The 22,132-nt window shown below is 45.0% G+C and overlaps 1 protein-coding gene across 2 annotated transcripts in view; it reads right to left on the reverse strand.

Annotated features, from left to right (window-relative positions):
* Positions 1-22,132, reverse strand: part of ARP8 (actin-related protein 8) — a 55,192-nt gene that overhangs the window by 27,460 nt on the left and 5,600 nt on the right. For both annotated transcript variants that reach the window (XM_087384712.1, XM_087384713.1), the window contains exons 2-4: positions 10,189-10,268; positions 9,883-9,953; positions 4,948-5,015 (exon numbers count right to left, since the gene is read on the reverse strand). In XM_087384712.1, the coding sequence (XP_087240838.1) occupies positions 4,948-5,015; positions 9,883-9,953; positions 10,189-10,268 (219 nt within the window). The remainder of the gene's footprint in view (positions 1-4,947; positions 5,016-9,882; positions 9,954-10,188; positions 10,269-22,132) is intronic.

The raw sequence follows: 22,132 nt of genomic DNA on the forward strand, positions 1-22,132 counted from the left end.
TAAAAGAGGGCAAATTGACCCAAAGCCCCAAATTTTGCAATTATCTGCAAAAGCCCCAAATTTTGTCAGCAAGATTGCAAGCATAACCAAAAAGCCCCAAATTTTTCGGAGCAGATTCTGCAACCTGATTGCAATGTTTGCAACAAACAAAATGCCCCAAATTTGCTTCCAAAATATTTGCCAAACAATGGCTATCTACAAAATGCACCTGCAAGATTCACTTGCAAGGAAAACAACTGCAAGATGTACGGAAATCCTGTGCGAATGTATGGACGCATGCGCATGTATAGACAGTACTATGAATGTACGGCCTGTACGGCAAAATCCGTACGAATGTACAGACGGTTGCAAGGTGTACGGTGTACGGACAGGATCTGCACAACTGGTGTGTACGGGCACCATATAGTGTACGGTGCAACTTGGAGTAACGACAGCGCTAACGAAGTACGGCAACTGAGGTAGTACGACGTACGGACTCCACGTGCGGTACGGACAAGTGCAGCGGGCTTGTACGGACAGCTTGCGCTGGAGCAAGAACCGTACAGGCTGTACGGCGAGCTGCACAGTACGGATGATGATGAAATCCATATAGTCGCACGGACTGTACGGACGAGCTAGTATGGATATGTTGTACGGACGGGCAGCAACTGACACAAGGAGCTTGGGTTGGAAGCAGGAGCTCAACGAGGCTCCGATACCAAATGTTGAAAGGTGGGAGCAAGAAGCAAGAGAGAGTAGAGAGCAAAACGTTGAGCTAGAATAGATAAGATTGAAGACTACAATTGAGGAGGTGGTTTTGTCCAAGTGACAAAGCCACACTAACCCACTAATTGTGGTTAGGGGGAAAAACTCTAGTGAGGGAAAAGTGCCCCTGACTCACTTATGGATTACATTGGTCACTGCCTAGAATGTGCCAATAATTCTAACAGTAGGTTGTGACAAACAAGAGTGTCACCAACCCAAAAGAACTACAGCAATGTCAGAGGTATGCTACAGTAGAACTATAATCTCTGTCAAATGATACGGTACAAGAAGACTACATAGTCGGTGTGGACACAGTGATGCAGGGGCTGAGAATCTGGGGCCGAAGGTGCAGGCATAATACTCTACTCTACTAATGAAAAGGCCCATACAACTGATAAGGCATAGGAATCTTTCCAACTTGTATGCTCAACTGTCATGAGCTGAAGGTCGTCTGATGTGTGCATGGCTAAATAACCAGTAGGTTGTCGTCTGGGCTGAAGGTGCAGGTATGATACTTTGCTCTGCTGATGAAGAGGCCCATACAACTAACGAGGTAGAAATGTGCATGATCAGAAAGCGTGGGCTAATCCATGCTAACATGTGGAACATCCGCGTTTGATCTCTCAAGACCAATGAGATTGGAATCTACATCATAAACTGCTATGTACCCTATGGCAATGAATGGTCGAAGTAGGTTCTCTTTCCACTCACGGATCTAATCCAGAGTCATGACTGGTATATCATCAACTAAGTGATGTAAATAACTCCATGCTGGAGACAGTCTAGTGCTCTGTCCAAGAGGCTTACACATGTACCGATGAGATTGTCTACCCATGAGAACACTGTGTGAGAGCTACCACTGGGGCCTTATGCTCAAGCTGCCGCTGGGGCCTTACGCTAAGCGGTCCAAACCAAGTCATGTGAGAATATGTGTATGCCAAGGATCAAGCCTATAAGATGACATGACAACTGTGTGTCGGGAGTAGCCAAGAGGCTATACAAGGCTGATGGATATGTGTAGGAACCAATGCCAAAAAATAGTCACCAATGTGTGATTGTACATGGGTGGCATGTGTGTGTGCAAGAAGAATGCAACAATCCTGAATCCAATAGGAAGATGACTCTGCCAAGTGTCACACTAAAGTATTGAACTGCCGAATGCCAAGGGACTAAGCTGGTGTCAAATGTGTCAATGTGTACATGGATGATAGATCTGAAGGGCCCGACACTGGTGGGAACTAACCGGATGATATGGCAATGGCTTACTTGGCTTCGGATGATAGATCTGAAGGGCCCGATGCTGGTGGGAACTAACCGGATGATATGGCAATGGCTTATTTGGCTTGGTGGAGTTTAATCTCCTCTATGGCTGTGCTAGTGTACAACTAGACTTGTACAACTAGACTACACGTCAGAGCATCAAATGCAACGTGAAGACGAGAGCCGGCTTGATGTGCGATGAAGGTTGGGAGGGAGAGGCTAATGGAGTATGGTACTACCACTAGCCCTAGGTAGGGACAAAATACAAAATTCGATAATATCCCGGCCATGCTCCCTCCTCTGCTAGCTGAGCCCAAAATCTCAAGTTAGTCTAGCCTTGACTTCAATACATTTTAATCAAGCCTACAAAGTCAGATTCCAATGGAAAAATCTGTAAGGTGGCATCCTCTAAGGAGCTTGAAATCTAGGCATTTACCAAGCATAGTAAATGGAGAAGTATTAGCTCTAGAACCCTCTCACCAAACTCAGAAACCGATTCCAAGTCACATACTCAATTCTGATCCAAGGTTTGAGTGGGTAAAATCCAATATTCTATTAAACATCCCGATTCTGATTTATCTTAAAATCATAATGGTGTGGTAATCAATCAATGTCCTGCCAATTTTGCTAAACTATACTTCCCTTTCAGATTTGGATTCACTATAGTATCTGTAGGATAGTAAAGAACCCTTAGAATCTATCTGAATACCCGTACGTACAAGAGAGAAGTATCAATGCACTTGACAATATGCAAAGCTGAAGACGGATCTTCATGGCTTTATAGATGCAAATTCGGAAGGTTTAGTGGAAGACAAAAAATTTACAACATTCCTCTTGGCCCATGTGCAATTACTAGCAAGAAGCATAGACTACTGAATTGTCTTGCACTAAAGCAGAGTACAAAGCATCCAGCGTAGCACTATGTGAAGCCAAATGGTTAAGACTTCTACTCAAAGAAATTGACATGAAACTGGCCTGCCATAGGATGGCAGTACTGTCATATGGGGTCGTGAATTTTCTAGACCTCTGAATACCTTTGGCCTCTCATTGATTAGAATTGTAAAAAGGGCTAATCCAGTGTATTAATTCCATGGGCCTAGGCAAGGAGCTGAAGGCAGAGAGGGGTAAAAATCCCACTGCTAAAAATAGCTCCATGGGCCACGTTTGGCAAGCTAGCTTGGGAAGCAAGCAAAAGAGTCAAAATTCACTGGAAGAGGAAGGCAGAGAGAGGCAGGTCACAAGCTGGGAAAGTGCCCCAGGGCTGTTCTAACAAATCACCTTGCGATTTTTGACTACCATAGCAGTCCATGTGCTCTTTGAGAGCTGCCAAGGCTACCAGAAGCTCCAAAACAAATTCGTTTTTGTGCCAGGGAGCCTCCAAAAGAAATCGTTTTCAACCAAGGAATTGTTTTTCAGCCAGGAAGCCTCTAAAAGAAATCGTTTTTCAGCCTGGAAGCCTCCAGATTGCATTGCCTACTGCCTGAGGGCCTCCAGATTGGATCACCTACTGCCAGGGGCCTCCAGAATTGCATCGCCTACTGCCAGGGAGCCTCCAGATTGATTCGTTTTCATCCAGGGCCAGTTGTTCGGTCTAGCGTTGTGTGCCAGCTCCGAACAACAAAGAGAGTTGCTTCCAGAATTCTCTATCAGATAGTTTGCATGGACAGTCGCCTTCTTTTCTCTGTTAGCTAGAGTATCCCTAGGAGGGCAGCAAAGGTTTGTTGGCACTAGTGACAGCCTGTGAGAGCTGTATGGCTGAGTCGGGCTGTGTGCAAACCTTGCGTGTCTGAGGGATTGATGCTTGGACAACCAAGAGGAGGGTCATTCTGCCTTGTAGGTGTTGATGGGATTTTTGGAACCGTTGGCCATGGATTAGTCACTGGATTTGGATCCCTTTTTGAGTCAAGAATTTGGCCAGTGTTGAGATTCAGTTGGGCTGTGTTTGGACAGGTGCAAGGGCATTTAGCCTTGCTGTAATTTGCCTTCTAAATAAAGAAATACCGAAAGGGGTGCCAAGTTTTGGGGCCAATCGGGTATTCAGTCTCTAAGCAGGAGAAATCTAACTGCCCATTGTGGATTCTGTGTTCTCTTTGTGTTGCTGAAATTAGTTTCTAGGTGGCTGAAATAATGGTATGTGCTGGTTAATAATTATTCACCTCCCTTTACTTTATCTCAAGGGCGCTTTCAGTACAGCTATGTTTTGTGACAACAGAAGCTGTATTTTTTTGGCAAAAAATCATGTGAATCATGCAAGGAAAAAGCACATTGAAGTGTGATTCCATTTCATTAGAGAAAATATTGTATCATAGGAGATGGATCTCATATTTTGCACCACAAAAGCAGCAAATGCTGATGTTTTCACAAAGCAATTGGGTGGCAGCAAGTTTGAATGGTGCAAAGACATGTTATTTCATCTGACATCAATTACGATCAACTAGGGCAGCTTATCATTACAATGGCCCAGGTATTATTTTTTGGCCTGCCATGTCATTTCTAGAAACCCTAGTTCGTAACTAAATGTGTTTCTAGTGTCATGTCAATGTGTGTACTTCTCACACATTATTTTTATGCTGTCTCTCTCTGACTGCGAGAGAATTATCAATACGAGCCGGCTGTTTCTCATTCACGCTTGCTTCCTGCTATCTCGACATAGATTATATTTTGAGATAAGATCAGTTCATTCAGTTTGGCATAGAAGAAGCAGTCTTGTTTTTTAAATAAAAAAGACTACAATATCATCCTCCTTCACAGTCTATTGAAGCTTTGGTAGAATATGAATTACTCTTCTCTTCCAAAATCCAGAAACATGGAATATAGATCTTGAGGGAAAACAGTAAGGCAACACATATTAAGTCTCTTCTCTAAGTTTTTGTTTGCAAAGACATCTCCATAACTCTGCCAGGAAAATTTAACACAAATGCAGAATTTCAAGGTTTTGCTTACCGTCCATAAATGGTTGTAAAAAAATCCTTTAAAGTCGCATACAATGGCAGTTCAATATTGCCAAATGCCTGATCAGGACAGTAAAATAAACATGAAACACAGTTCAAAATGCCAAAGAACAAAATATACAGCTTGATAATATGCAACTCTCTCTCTCTCTCTCTCTCTCTCTCTCTCTCTCTTTACATACATACATACATACATACATACATATAAACAAATCCAGGGTTCGATGTTTGCTACACTCATCTTCAAAACTTCACAAATTACAAAGAGATTCAACAACACTAAGTAGACATTACAGATCGACTTCATGCAATTATCTTATTCCTTTTCATAAGTTACTCAGCATATGATATTTTGGTTTCACAGTATCACATCTCGTATAAAATTACAGAGTCGAGAATATTTAGAATTATTAATGATAGAGTTTTCAAATGCTACAACACTTAATTTCAGCAGGATCTAACCTTGGAGCTGCAGCTCCCTCCTTGTCACCCCTCCTCCCTGCTGCTGTCCCTCCCCCTCCCTCCCTGCTGCCATCCGCCTCTGTCCCCACCCACTCATTCCCACTGCTGCTGCCTCCCCTTTCACACCTACCCCTCTGCCTCTTGCTGTCTGCTCCCCCTCCTCCCCTCCCCTTCTGCCTGTCCCCTCCCATTCCGCCTCCCCCTGCTGTCTCCTCCCCTTCCAACCCTCCCTTTCTGCTGTCTCCTCCCTGGCCCTTCACTCTGCCTCTCCTGCTTGCTAGCCCCCACACCTCTCCCCCTGCCAATGCCCCCATACCCCTCCCCGTCATCTTCCCTCCCCTCCTCCCTTTTGGCTGCCCTTCCCCTACCTCCTTCATCCTGGTCTTCTTCCTCAAGTGAAGACGGATTCTAAATTATTTGCACCAGCCTTCCTTCTTCGATTGGAAACGGTTACCCATTCAGTGAATCCTCACACCCTTCCGCCGGCCGAGAGAACATGCATATTCTCTACTACAAACAAGTTGCTGCAGCTTCAAAAGGATGTGGAGTTCGAGAGCTCCATCACTTTCTTGCATGCATGCATGGGTCCCACCCCTCCAGGACTTAGGAGAGGGACTGGATGCTTGTTGTTGCCTTGCCTTCAGACCTCACCCCCCGCCTTTCAGATGTTCATTTATTGGGGCGAGGTTTCTTTCAACTGGTTTTTTTTTCTCCCGTTGTTGCAAGTACAGTACTCAAGGCTAGCCCTTGGCAATTAGTTCAAGGAAGATCTTTCTCTTACCTTTCTCACGAGGCTTCAATCAGATAGGCGGGTCACTTTACTATTTATCAAGTTCCCTGATCTACCTCTACCACCAACGCCTTGCCCCGATCGGAGCTTCCTTCGGGTAGTGGTAGAGATCCCCCCTCTCCCTAGTTTAACCATTTCCACCAAAGTTAAGGCCATTGTGATTGACCCTAACATATCCGATGACCACATTATGCTCCGGTGTCTAGATGGCTCTCTTTTTCAATAGAGAGTCGAGGTTACGGGCACACACAATCAATGTCGGATTTGCAAGATCTTTGGGCACTTTGTTAGAGATCGCCCAAAGAAGAAGTAACCCAAAAGAAAAGGCAACCTTTTGGTGCAGCCTCCTCTTGATAGAGCATTCCTTCAGCACCCCTTGATGCACGTCCAAGACTTGTTGCCAACACCTGCTGTCCCTCAATGGGTTGGATTTAGAGTTGGCATTCCTCCACCATGTTTTACAAATCAAGAGACTCCTTCTCTTGTTCCTGAAACTCGCCCTGCTTTGGTTGTGGCTGGAGATGGAGTTCTTTTAGCTCCTTCTCTTGCAAATCGGGAGGCTCCCTCCTGTCTAGATCTTGGCCCTCCTCCTTCCCCTTCTGTACTACAAGTACCTTTGATCGATCGAGGAAAGAGTGTGGCCCTTGACTCTACAGTTTTCTCACAGGCAAAGATCTTACGGGCTTCGGTGCCGTGTTTGGTTCAGAGAAACACTTTCTCCCCTCTGTTTGATTGTGGAGAGGTAGAGTTTGTGCCTCTACCTTTATGGATGTTGTTCTTCTAGATCCTACCAATAGAGCGCTCACCTCCACAGGTGTTGGAATCCTTTCCCCTATGGAATTTCCTCCCCTCTACTACTCCATGAGATCTATTTCAAGGTAGGGACGTGTTTCTCCCACCAAGTCGGGCAAGGTTTTCTAGTCTACTTCTTGTTGATGAGGATTGTTAGCTGGAATATTTAGGGCCTTGGAGGTGTTCCTCATTGCCACCGGAAAGTCACATGATTCGTAATCAGCTTCATCTAGGTGTTAAGCGGGTTCTTATTGACATTCTAAACACAAGTTGGATTCTAAAGACTATGCAAAGTCAAGTAAACTCCTTTCTCGACACACTTTTTGGTCTCTTCCTTGGGCAATAAGCAAGAAACATGCATTTTAAGTTCCAGATACATTTCTCTCCTTGTGGTTGGACATGGTATCATCACACCCTCTAGAGCAAAGTGGATTTTACTTCGTATTGGTGGACGTAAGGTTGGCCTTCTCAACCTTTATGCCCCTAATAATAGAGTGGAGCATGTTCTTTTCTGGAAGGAACTTTCTTTCTTGGGCCCCCATTGCAGATTCATGGATTATTAGAAGTGACTTCAAGATGGTGGAGTTGCCTACTGATTAAAAGGAGAAAGAGAAGGTGGCATCCACTCTCTTGAGAGAGTAGCTTGGGAATGTTTTTATTTTCCAATTCAGCAGCAGAGATTCTTGGACAAATGATGCTTCTCATACTATGCCTCAAGTTGGAAATACGGGTCTATGGCATTGGAGTGGTCCTAACCCCCATGTGGCACCTTGGAACAAAATATGGTAATGTGGAAATTGGAGGGGTATTGAGGCCCCTTGGTACACAGATGGCACGTGGACATTTGGGGAGAAATCCCACATATATAAGTGGATTGTATGGTTCCTTGGAGATATAGAGGGTTTGAGACCCTCCTCACTATCCCAGTCGGCTCTTTTGGTAGTAGGGGGGCTGCGTGGCTAGGAGACGGGGGTGTGAGACCCCTTGTACTCAGTGCTCCTATGGTTGCCAAGTGGCAGCATCTGGTGGTTTTCCAACATGGTATCACATCAGGGCTTCCCTACCTATGGGCGTGATTGAGCCACGCGGCATCTTTGATGACGCGCACTATGTGGACTGTGTACCTTGGTGGTGGGAGACCACCTGGTAGACTATCTAATTGCACGTACACAGAAGAAGCAACCCAGGGTGCGCTATGATTGCAATGATGTGTGTCTTTTGATGGACTACCGAGAGGAAGACAAGACTGTATGCAGAATCACACTACACTACGTGTGTGTGGCACAGGTGACAGAACAACGTTGAACCAGAGATTTGAAAGATGGCGGTTGGCGCAAAACCAATAGCCTACGTCAGTCATCTGTGACTTGTCCGAATATATGATTGGGTGACCTAGCTCTGTGTGAGCGGTTGCCATTGTTTGGTCTGACACGGCCCTATGTGGGTGGTCAGAGTTTGTGGCTGATCTGGCCCTGTGTGGGTGGTCAGTGGTATTTGGCCGACCAATTCTCACTCGTGGTGTTAGGCCCATAAGGGTGTGTTGGAAATATGGGTCTATGGCCTTGGTGTCATCCTAACCCCTTATTGGAAGGGGTATTGAGGCCCCTTGGTGCACAAATGACACAGGAACAATGGGGGAGAGATCCCATATATAAGAGCGGATTGTATGGTTCCTTGGATTAAAAGAGGGTTTGAGACCCGTCCCACTATCCCAGCCGGCTCTTTTTGGCTAGTGGGGAGGCTGTGTGGCTTGGAGGTATGGGTGTGGGACCCGCCAGATGCCCATCCATGCGCAGATTGATAGATTTTCTCTGTTTGCATTTCTCCATGGTTTCGCACCTATGCATGGAGCTGTAATAAATCCTCTCTGATGACCTCGTTCACCTCCTAATAGGAGAATAGAATGGATGGAGTCTCAAGGCTATACTAAAACGGTGGTAGCCTGTCGATATGGAGTTCCAAGCCTGCATACCAACCGCATGTCCGAGCATACCATCTCCTCTGATTCCCAGCAGCTTCTAGTGCAATAGATGGAGCTCAAGGCCAGCCATGGCAATCTGTGTCATCCAAATGTCGAGGTGTCATCTATGAAAATAGTTAACCACCTGAAAGAATGCATCAAGCTATAAAGGCATGGCCCCAAACTCTACTAGCACAATATCCGATGACTTGCTAAATGAATCATCCGAGCCAGAAGCAAAGCCTGTAGTCTCTCTATGTGGGACCAGTCTATTTTCAATAGATCTGTTCCCCCAAAAGGGACTGTTGTACATCCCAATTGGATGGACAAGAGAGTCTAAAAAAAGAGACTTGGTTTTGGGGTCTTGGAAATGGGAGTGAAAGCATTGACACTCTAGTCTCGCTAAAGTGGCATATCCCTTGCTCGAACAAGCCTACATGGCTGGACTCATTGTGAAGACTGGCCCAGAGAAGAGGACCCCAAGTTACGTGTAGGATGCAACAATCTCCACTGGTTCCCTGTCGAAGGTAAAATGATCTCAACATGCGGCTGCTGGGATATGTTGAAGATCATGACCTTGGTTTTACATGAGAGAGAGGATCAATACAAAGCAATAACGAGATGAGAAGAGCATTGTACAATAGATGTTCTTGAAGGCAAAAGAAACCTCATGCACCAATGGACAAGAACCAATCTGAACCTTCAATGAAGTTTAATACTTTATTATTAAGTGAAAGGGGCAAGGGGGGGGATAGAGAGAGAGCAAGAGGAATCAAAGCATTATCATGGAGAGAGAGAGAGAGAGAGAGAGAAAAAAAAAAACTAGTTAAAAACATCTTTTAAAAATCTGAACTTGTGAGAAAATGACAAGGAAGTAATAAGCAACCAAAGAATCCATCTGAAACTTCAAACTAGAAATATACCAAAAATGTTGGAAATCTCCCGAAAGGTCTATCGAAATTGCCCCATCCATATTTGCAATACCCGGATCCTCCTTTATCAACATTTTAATAGTCAACACATCGCTTTAATGGAAATTTTTATATAATATTACTAGTCAACACATCACTTTAATCACAAAAATGGCAGATTTTGACATCATGTAAAGTGAGGTGAAACTAGATTACACTTCTAGCAAGAAATTGCAAATGCAATTGCTGAGCAATCGTAGTTGCAATAATTGATTTTCCATGAAAACAAGGTGAATTTGAAATAGAAAGCAGACTTGCCATCAATGATGATAGAAGAGGGAACTTGCAATCTTGCACTATAAACTTGACGAAATGAAGGTAATTGTACTTCAATGGACCTGCAAATTTTCCAAGGGACAAAAACTACATTAACAATTTGTATCTGCTTGAAAGATAAATGGATGTCATTCTCCTTTTCTTCACATCTCATTCATACCTTCATCTTCATCTTCCAAGTTCCCAAATGTTTAAAAAAGTAGAACCATCTACTTTCCCACAATGTTTCAAATTATCTTTGAGAATCCCAATTGAGGATTTGACATGAAACTAGGGTGTGCAAATGGATCCCACTTTACTTGAGATCATCGTGTATTTAAGATGCTAAGGTAAGTACACAAACACTTGAAATTAAAAAGCTTATTTTCAACATTGTTTTCAAATTTGATGTTTGCCTAATTGCCTAATTGCCTAATTTGATGTTTTCAGATGCTTGGATTAGAGGGGTGGCCTCCCTTTACAGATCAGCCCACAGCCAGGTTTTGATTGGAGGGGTAAGGGGTGACAGGTTTCAGATTTCCAGATCAGTCCGTCACGGATGCCCTTTAGCCCCCTTCCTTTTTCTTTTTGTGGCTGAAGCTATGAGTATCTTTCTTAGATCTCAAGCTGGTTTATATGGGCTGAGATTGCCCTTGAGACAGGAGCAAGAGCTTCAAGACTATGAGTTGGTTGATGACACTGCCATTTTTATGGAGGCCTCCTCGCAGTCACTGAATGCTTTTCGGACAGCCTTGGATATCTTTTGCTCAGCTGCAGGAGCACACATTAACTAGCATAAATCCTTTGGCTTTTGGATCAGCGTTGAGGACACTCCAGGCTGGGGAGTTGACATCGGCTTCTCCTAGATTCAGAGGGGTGTTCCTGTCAGATATTTGGGATGCCAGGTAGGGTTGGGCATCTCTCCAGCACAGCAGTTTACCCCAGTACTGGAGAGTATAAGGAAAAAGCTTCTCTTCTAGAGCTCAGCCAAACTTGACCTTGCATCTAGAGTTGTGGTAGTGAACCAGGTTCTCTTGGCCACTGCCTGGTTTGTGTGTTCATGCTGGTGCCGGTCTAGAGAGTGCATCACTCAGCTCATTAGACCAATCATAAATTTTTTATGGAGTGGACTCGATGGCACGGCAGATGTTGCAGCGAGGGTGGCCTGGGAAACCATTATTCTCCCTACATGTGAAGGGGGCCTTGATATCATTGACCTGAACCTGCAATGCAGGGCACTGCTTTGTAAGGTGGTGGTGAGGGGTCTCATGCCTGGGGAGGAACCTTGAAGGACTCTTTTTTGGACGCATTCAGGCTTGCACACCTACCTTGGGAGATGATTGAGTGGACAGCCCTCGCTGGATTTTTACTTCCGCCCCTCTCAGATCTCCTGCATCTCCTCTCATGGCTGCCATCCTGAAAGCTTGGGGCAGCTTCAGGAATACACTTCGCAGGGTTCCGCCCTCTACCCTCAAAGAGATTGATAGGCAGCCAGTCATTTGGAATGACAGTATTCTTAATGAGCATGGCAGACCACTGGGCACTTCGCATTACATGCAGTTATCTAGATGCGAGAGAGGCCCCACCTTCACAGTAGGCACTTGGAAAGCATTTATCAAGCTACCTGAGGATCAGAGACTACAGTCCATGAGTCACCTCAGAGGGGTAGCACGTAAGTCTTAGCAGATAGATGCAACCATCCCGATGGACTGGACAGTTGATATGCCTATTACTTCTGCCAATTGGATGGGAGCTTTCTCGAGGACAACAGTTCCTCTTCAGGTGATCGCTCTTTGAGGCGTTGGGGAGGATGCAGTTGTCTTTGACGTTGGGGATGGGCGTATACTTTCTAGATCCACGGATGATATTCTTCTAGAGGTTGCCCGCTGCTGCAGCTCTGCCTCCCCTCCTCTCCGCCTGCAACCCCTCCGTCCGCCTGCTGCTCCCCCTCCGCCTGCAGCTCTGCTTGCTACAGCTCCCTCCGCCCGCCTGCAGCTCCCTCTCCACTCGCAACTCCCTCCTTCCCTGTCTAGCCTCGCTGCCCTAGCTCCTTCCCTCCCTACCTAGCCTCGCCGCCCGCCTAGCTCCCTCGCCGCCCGCCTAGCCCCGCCTGCAGCTCCCCCCACCACCCGTAGCCCTTCTGCCCACTGCCTCCTCCGCCCCTGCTCGCCTTCTCTCCCCCGCTTCTGCTCCTCCCTCCCGCCTGCTGCAGCTTCCTCTGCTGCGCCCCCTCCTCCCCTTCTACTTTGCCTCCTCCACTCCAGCCACCCGCCACCCCTCAGCTCCCCGCCCCCTCAGCTACTCCCCTTGCTCTCCAGCCACCCCACCCTTCCCTACTAGCCCCCCCGCCTGCTCTCAGCCTACCTACAACCCCCCCGCCACCCCTCAAACCTCTTTTCATCCCCTTGGGGATACCCCCCATCATGGGAAGAGAGCTCATGTTCATGCTCCCGCTCCTGCACTAAGACCTGCACCGAACACGGGTCAATCAAACGAAATGGGAAAAGGTGGCAAGGATACAGATAAAGCCGCCAAGGAAAAACAGACACACCTGAAACTCGAAGATGTGAACACACGAGAAGTGGACTTAGAGTGGACAGCAACGCAAAGGCGGGGCCCACTCAACTTCAGCCACAGCCTCAGCCTCAGCTTTAGTCTCAGCTTCAGTCTCAACTACATCAGATACATCCTCATACTTAGCCTCAATGCCAGCCTCAGCTTCAACCTCAGCGTCAGCTCTAAGTCCAATTCCAGCTCCACTTCCGCCCACAGCCTCTACTATTACAACTACTGGCTCTTATATACCCCTACCCATGACATCGATTGCCCCGCCCTCCCCTAGGATAGAGGGGTTGTCACTGACACCATCTATTCCATCTCTCCCTTCTTCTCCCGCTACAGTTCTCTCTCCGACTATGACACCTACTTTGGAGGGGTCGTACACTCTTCCGCACTACTCGACCTTTCTCTCCCCTCTGCCTCTCAGTCGGCCCACACTCCCTCACCCTGCTGGGATCGCCTCATCATCCCCATACCGCACCCATCTTACCCAATCACCACCCAGCCTCCAGTCTCTTCCTCACACTTTCAGGCCAATATGTTCTCATGTTATCACGGATGATCCGTGGTAAGCCATATGTCCCTCACCAGATCATCCGGGCAGAGTTTGGGTCACCCCCAGTACAGCTAGATGCTACATTTTAGGTCATTACATATCTGTACCGAGTCAGGGAGTATGGGGATTACACATCCGGGCGTAGCAGGATGCCATGGCTAGCATTGTCCTCTTCTATGGCACTTGCAACAGGGGGAGATCAGAGGTGTTGGTATGCACACACAGAGAGATGGTTTGCAGGACTAGGACTCCACATGGATAGACTACCTCCTTTCCAACGAGTACAGCATGGATGCTCGTTTCTCTCCCCTCCTATCACACGAGGTCAACCAGATTATCCGTGAGAATCTACTACAGCTACACACATTCCGGACTTGGTTGGGCCCGAGTGATCTTCTAGTGAAGCTGGGCTTCTATAGAGATCACTTCCTACATATCATAGCGGAGGGTTTCATTGATCCACCAGGATACAGGCAGATTCACCTACCCCACTTGCTGAGGATCTCCCTTGGGCAGGTCTCTTCACACAGACTTCGTATCGAGAGCAGCCGAGCAGAGCGATTACCCAGGGAGAGGCGCATATGCACATTGTGTGACATGCAGGAGGTTGAGACAGAGAAGCATTTCATCTTCAGGTTAACTGTTTACTATGAGATCCGAGGGCGTTTCTACTGCCTCTTCAGAGATAGTTATGGGATGTTGGCCCGTGTCCTCTCCTACCCAGACCAGTGATGCTTGGCTGGTTTCATTCATGAGATGCTCAAACACTGCGATAGGATACTCCGAGCACGGAGACATGAGCAGACGTCTCCCTCGACTGATACCTCTCAGAGCTCTATCACGGAGTTCTTTCAGCCATATCACATAGACCCCCACGAGGTGAGATCTTGACATGACCATGACCCGGAGCCTGTGACCCGATAGCTCAAACAGAGGGTTGACTCACAGATCACACTTAGGGACATCCCTTCCTTGTTTAGGGTCCGAGCCCGACCGACGAGGGTCACAGTGGCCTTGGTTAGACACAGATCTACGACCAGGAGACATACCAGGACTGCACCCTTGAGGGGGCGACAACGTTCTATTGCTGACCTCATGCCTCCACTTCCACAGCCTCATCCATCCTGATGTCCTATTGATGACGATGATGATGATGATGGTTATGATGATGCCAACGATGATGCTGAGATTGATATATATAGTCGGGATATGACTATGTTGTACTTAGGACTTAGTACTGCCATTTTCCATTTTTTGCATTCAGCATTGGTGTGGATGCTCATTTAGTAGCTCCACTACCACAGCTCATTATATCCGGTTTTTCACAGTCTCATAGACCCATCGGTTTTCCGAAGACTTTAATAAACTTTCTTCTCTCTCTCTCTCTCTCTCTCTCTACATAGTGCACGCTGGACCGCATCCATATATAGCCGCTAACGATCTATCTCTGATCTTATACCACCGCAGCCCCACCAGCCATTTGGTCCACCATGGACTCCCTTCTAGAGCCCCAGTATCTGCTATCGGGCCAAGCTTGACTCTGGATTTGAACTGACATGATGATGATGATGATGATGTAGATGATTTTGATGTTATGACTATGTAGTACTGATACTTTTTATGACTATGTAGCATTTAGCATCTAGAATGGCTGATGTAGCTTTTTATGACTATTTAGCATTGAGCATCTAGAATGGGTGATGATGCTCGTTTTGGTAGCTCCACCCTTTCAACTTGTTGTATCAAGTTTCTTATCTCTCTCTCTCTGCCCCCCCAGCCCGCCCCGGTCCCCTCTGTGGGTCTGCGAAATCGGAAATTGTACAGTGACACAACTACACACGAAGCTGTCCAATAGATCCAAGGCCTAATTTCAATAACAGTTCAAGTACAAGACTTAAATGCATCAGAATCCAAATATACAAAGGCATATTTACTATCAATTTCTACTGAGCAAGATGGCGTTCATCAACAGATGGAGTAAGAAGGGATCTCAAAACTTAACAGAGTTGGAAGAGATTACTGCTCAAAGAACACAAAGTAAAAGTGGGAAGGGAGCAGCACGATGTTTACCCCAAAGAGTACCTCCAAGAGACCCAATATAATGACCCCGTACTCTCATTTTATAGAACCACAAGCACATATGTATGAAGCAATAATTCAGCTGCAAAATGAAAACACCAGTCTATTTAATATTGTAAATCAGCTAATGGATAATATGAAGGAGATGTCCAAGCGAATGCAGGAAGTAGAAAGCAAAGTGGATTTGGGCTATGCTAAGGTCAATGACATTGACAAGAAACTAGAGCAGAAAATGCAAGAACCAAAGGTGACAGAAGAGCCAAACCAGCAAAATGTGAAAGTCATAAAATATGTTGGATACAATTGATAATATAGTGAACGGAAAAATGGACAAGCTAACCTCCTCGATGGGAGAGCAATAAAAGCAGCAGGAAAAGGCTCTAAATATCAAGATTATGGGGATAGAGGAAAGCGACGATGAGGACATGGAACAAGTCCTCTTCCAAAAAACAATGCACATTTCTGCCACAAGATGGCAAGAGGCCTTCAGAATAGGGAATAAATGGGGAAAGCCACAAATAGTAGTAAAATTCCTAGACAAGCAGTCTGTTGAGAGATCACGCTCAACATCATGTGATCATATATGCATAGCACTAACCCAATAGAGTGCTATAAAGGAAAGGGTTAGATGCCCTAACCCTAACCCTAAATGGGTTTGTATACATTCTACATTTTCAACTAAATCTAGTGTACTGTTAGTCATTTGTGCTGTGCTCTCTAGATGTGCCCTCTGTCCTCATCTCCACTCTTCTCCTCTCCCCTCTTCATATTTTGTCATGGTATCAGAGCTCCCTTGCCTTCCGCTGAGGCATTGCGATTCCTGAGAGTATGAGAGAGATTGTGAGATTGAGAGTTCTCTTGAATGTTCTCTATGAGAGTCCACTTCCGATGAGAGACCTTCATCCATCCTTTGATAGAAAATTTCCGTCCACTTTAAGAGAATTTCTGTTCATTGAGTGGTAGAGAGATTTCCGTTAATCTCTTTAGATTTCTTGAGTGTTTGCTTTGATTTCTTTGATAGAATTCCGGTTGAGAGAGAGAGAGATAGATAAGACTTTGAGTGAGAGTCTTCTTGTGCCTGAGAGAACTTAGGGAAAGAGAAAGGTGATGAGCTAAGGTGGCCTCTACAACAACGACAAGCACGAATCCTGCAACAAACTCTATTCTCCTGCTGCAGACGACCATAGCCAATAGCGCAACCCATAGTCTACTCTGTGTACTACTACACACACGGGCGCCTCCTACGAACTGCATCTCCAGTAGATCTACACAAGTAGCAGCCTCGAACAACCCCAGTGGCTCCATCAGCCCACACACGACACGCTCTATGAATCCATGCATCACCGAGCTTCAACGCTCCAGCATCCTCAGTGCCAACGAGCCTCCTCACACCACGGCCGCTCCATCTCAAATAGCTCACAATGCTCCAACGCTCTCTAGGCTCATAGCCTTCAATGCTCACAGCTGACTACAGAAGCCTCTCCTAAGACCTTATGCTCCAACGCGCTCCAAAGCTCGGCCGACTGAGCGACCTCCAGCAACGGAGCCTGCACAAAAGCCGCCTACGAGCCATCGAAGTCCACACCTTCAACGAGTAGTGGACCTCCATCGACGACTATTCCAAGCTTACCAGTCGACGACCGCTCCAACACGCAGATTACCACAAACCTCTAGCGACTCCTCCACGAAATCCATCTGCTTGACAGGTGCCACCTCACACAAGGTTCCACAAACACAGTCCCTGCTAGGCACAATCACTTCATGTGACTCACAGTGTCACATCTCACTAAGCACATTTTCACTCGTTTTTTGCCCCTCCACCTAGATCAAGCCGTATCTCTTGTTCCAGGAGAAATTTGAGGGAGCTACAAAAAGAAGAAACGATCGATTTTTCATGCTCTACGCACTCGTCACATCACACGCACATTTCGACGCAAGTATCACTCACTTTTGAGCCTTGTCGACAAATCCACTTCCTACACGCACATCCGCCTCTACATCGACACATCTAACCCAGCACATAAAAAGAACCAAAGAAAAGAAATTATTTGTTGTTTTTTCATCGATCGACGGTTGGTATAGATCTAGCTCAGAGTAGACTAGATCGCCATAGAGGGGATGCTTTGAAAGTCTTACTTGGTGAAGAACTCAGAACTCAGGTCATTCATGCACGCAAAGGTCAGTCTAATGATCAAGCATTCACAGCTTCAGACAGAAGCAGAGGCAGAGGTAGATCATCCCAGAGAAGTGGTTATCATCAACAACAAAATCATCAGCAAAGTCAGCATCAGCATCAGCATCATCAACATCAGAATCAGCAAAGAGGAAATCATTCCAATCGAGGAAGATTCCCAGGACGAGGGAATGCATCCACCAACATGTCAAACATCAAGTGCCACTACTGTTATAAGTTTGGACACTATGAAAGAGATTGCCGCAAGAAGCAGTACGACCAAGGCAGTCAATCCAGCAGTAATCGAGGGAATTTCCGCGGCAGAGAAAATCATCGTGGTGGACATTCTAGTCACAGTCATTTTGCAAATAAACATGGGAATATGTTTCTTGCAAATGAGGAAATGCAAAATACTGATACAGTGTATCTAGACACTGATTTCAATACAAAAGAGGATTTCATTTATCAAGTCGACCAAGCAGAACAGGATTGTACATCGATAGCAGTGCATCATCTCACATGACAAATCATCAGTAATGGTTCGCAAAGATAAAACCATTAGAAGGTCAAAAGAATGTCATCTACACAGCAGATAATACACCAAAATCCAGTTCAAGGGACGAGCATTATCCCTATGAACAATTTCACTGGTACGAAAGGATTGGTGAAAGATGTACTCTACGTTCCAAAGCTCAGCAAGAACCTCTTGTCAGTAGATCAAATGACGAAACACAACTATCGAGTCGTCTTTGGCGGAGATGAATGCACTATCAGAGATGAATCCAAAAGATGTCAGCTAGTAGGAAAAGGTGTCAAGGAGGACGCTTGTACAGAATGCTAGCTACAGTACCAGATTTCCATGCCATGTCAGCTCAACCGCAACAGATGCCACTATCTGCAAAATGGCACAAGAGATATGATCATGTTAATTTCAAGAGCTTGCTAGATCTGAGTAATCAAAATATGGCAATCGGGATTCCTAAGCTACAGTTTCTTGGAAAAGTTTATGAAGCATGTTGTTTCAGCAAACAAAAGCGAACCAACTTTGGTAAAAGCACCTCTCGAGCAAGAGGTATTCTTAATTTGATACATATAGATGTATGGGGTTATGCCCAGACCCGCAGCATCAATGGTTCACTTTACTACTTGACTTTCATCGACGACTACAGCAAATATTATTGGGTCTTCTTTTTGAAAGAGAAATCTGAAGTCTTTTTCAGATTTCAAGAATTCAAAGCCATGGTAGAAAACCAGACAGGCAGAAAGATCAAAGTCATGAGATCAGATAGAGAAGGTGAATACATGTCTTCAACATTCATGAACTTTTGCAGAAGTCACAACATTTGAAGACAATTCACTTGTGCAGATACTCTTCAACAGAATGCAAGAGCTGAAATGAAGAATGGTACTTTAGCAGACAGTGCTAGAGCAATGCTTTAGTGAGAAGCATCTTCCGAATCAGTATTGGGCAGAAGCAATAGCCACTGCAAACTACTTGCTTAATCGGCTTCCTACCGACCCGATACAAGGTATGACACCTTATGAAGCATTCACTGGACACAAGCCACACATTGGGCATCTCCGCATATTTGGTTGCATAGCATATGCCCACATACATGATGATCATCGCAGGCAATTGGATACGAAGTCACACAAATGCATCATGGTTGGCTCCAGTGAAGAAAGCAAAGCATACAAGTTGTATGATCCCATCAACTGCAAGGTCATTATCTCCAGAGATGTAATATTTGATGAGGAATCAAAATAGAAAACCTCAAACACACAGGAGATAGACGTACCGATTCCACAGTCATCTACAAAAATGGTTGATGAAGAAAAGCAAGAATTGCCAGTAACACCCCAAGCAGAGCCATAGCAGCTCAAACGGTCTACTAGGGAAAGCAGAACACCAGCCAGATTGACATATGCTCAAAAAGGCAAAGCAATTCAGGTTAAAACCACCAACTATGCTCTTATGACTACCATCATGGCTACAGAAGAGCCAGTGTACTTCGAAGATGCAGTAGACAAGCCAGAATGGCAAACTGCTATGAATGAAGAAATTGATGCTTTGTATAAGAATAATACTTGGAAATTATGCTACCTTCCACCAGGAAAGAAGGCCATAGCAAACAAATGGATATACAAAGTGAAGTACAATCCAGATGGCAGTATTCAAAGATACAAAGCCAAACTAGTTGCAAAAGGATTTGCACAGCAATATGGTCAAGACTATGATGAGACTTATGCTCCAGTAGCAAAGATGGATTCCATACGGTTCTTGATATCACTAGCGACACTCAGCAGATGGAATGTGTATCAGCTCGATGTCAAGAATATATTTCTCAATGGTTATCTAGATGAGGAAGTCTACATGCAACAACCAGTAAGTTATGTTAAACCAGGAAAGGAGAATAAGATTTGTCATCTCAAGAAGAGTCTCTATGGCTTAAAGCAAACACCCAGAAGTTGGTACAGTAGAATCGACAAGTATTTTGCTAATCTGGGATACATGAAATCCAATGCAGATCATACTCTCTACTACAAAGTCCAAAGGGAAGACATATTGCACTTTTGTACATAGATGATCTAATTGTGACAGGAAACAAGGATAGCTTCATCAGAAAGCTAAAACAAGACTTATCTACAGAGTACGATATGAAAGATCTTGGAATTATGCACTATTGTCTTGGTATTGAGTTCTGGAGAGATTCAGGCAGCACCTTCATAAGTCAGCTCAAGTATGTTGACAATCTCCTGAAGAAGTTTCATATGGCAAATTGCAAGATTGCAGCCACTCCCATGGAATAGAGTTTGAAACTTACTAAAGATTCAGAGAAGCCTACAGTCAATGACAGATACTACAGGTAGCTCATCGGATCTCTTATATATCTGACTATCACACGGCCAGATATTTATTATGCAGTAAGCTCACTAGCACAATTTGTGGCAAATCCAAAATAGTCTCATTGGAATGCAGCCAAAAGAGTCTTGAGATGCATCAGAGGTACAAGACAGTCTGGGATATAATACAAAGGAAGTTATCCACGGTTGCATGGATACTGTGACAGTGACTATGCCGGAGATCATGAGACCAAGAGATCCACACAGGGATATGCATTTTTCCTTGGTCAATGTGCTACATCATGGTTGTCAAACAAACAACAAACTGTTTCTTTGTCTTCGACTGAAGTAGAATATAGCGCACTCACTACAGGAGCATGTGAGGCTATATGGCTCAGAAGACTATTATCAGAAACAGATTACTTTGATGAGTCAAAGCCAACAAAAATATGCTGTGATAATCAATCGACTCAAGCATTGGCCAAGAATCCAATATATCACTCCAGGACAAAGCACATTGATGTCAGAGAGCACTTCATCAGAGAAAGAGTGTTACTTGGTGACATCACACTACAGCATTGTGATAACAAAGAGAATGTTGAAGGCATCTTTATCAAACCACTCGCTAAAGAGCTTTTCGAGAAACACCAACTAGCTCTTGGTTTGACGCAGAGGAAGGACATTCCCATTAAAGGGGTGTGATGGAATGTCATGCTCAGTCCTTCTTCAATTCCCTAGAATCATCATCTTGAGGAAAGGCCTACTTCATGATGTTGATCTTGAGGGAAGGTATTGAGAGATCACGCTCAACATCATGTGATCATATGTGCATAGCACAAACACTCTATATAGCACAAACCCAATAGAGTGCTATAAAGGAAAGGGTTAGATGCCCTAAGGTTTGTATATATTCTACATTTTCAACTAAATCTAGTGTACAGTTAATCATTTGTGGTGTGCTCTCTAGCTGTGCTCTCTCTCTCCTCATCTCCACTCTTCTCCTCTCCCCTCTTCATATTTTGTCACAGTCTCATACTAAAGTATTAAACCACAAGCACCATCTCAAAGGGAATTACATATGGGTAAATGAAAAGCTCACACAAAGTCAATACAGTTGGAAAAGCAGGGAGCTTGAAAAAATCAGAATTGCAAAGAAAGAGGGGAAAGTCCTTACTTGAAAGATGGAAAAGCAATCATCATAGAGAAAGAGAAAGGGAAAGGAGGGGAGAAACACAAAGAGGAACTCCAAACTCTCAAGATCAAGGTATGGATTATAGAGGATGACCTTGGACAAGGCCATCGCACTAGAAGAGGAAATCTCAGAAACTGATATATTTATAGATCAAGACACATGGGAACATGAAGGTATTTTCAAAGACATCAATATGGAACACCAAGAGATTCAGCAAAAAATGGGAGAAGGCAGCCAAGATCATCAAGGAGGACCCACACAGGCTGGCACATTTGCCCTCTTCAGAAATTGGGAGCTTTTGCCACAATTGCCTTTTCCAGAATAGAAATATCAGATTGGCAGCATGCTACTTCGCGCCCCCATAGTCACTCATTTACAAACACACAGTCACATCTCAAGGGACGATCCATGCATGCAAAGATCGCACAATTATCTTAGTAGAGGACTTCATTGCAAGAACAGGCTCAAGGCAAGGTATAATCACAACAGAGGTGAGAGAGCCTATGTGGAGGGAAGCATTACCAATACATAAACACAACATACC

This window comes from Dipteris shenzhenensis, chromosome 14 (genome assembly GCF_047967505.1).
Source record: "Dipteris shenzhenensis isolate YYH24624 ecotype China chromosome 14, Dip_SZ_1.0, whole genome shotgun sequence".
NCBI lineage: Eukaryota > Viridiplantae > Streptophyta > Polypodiopsida > Gleicheniales > Dipteridaceae > Dipteris > Dipteris shenzhenensis.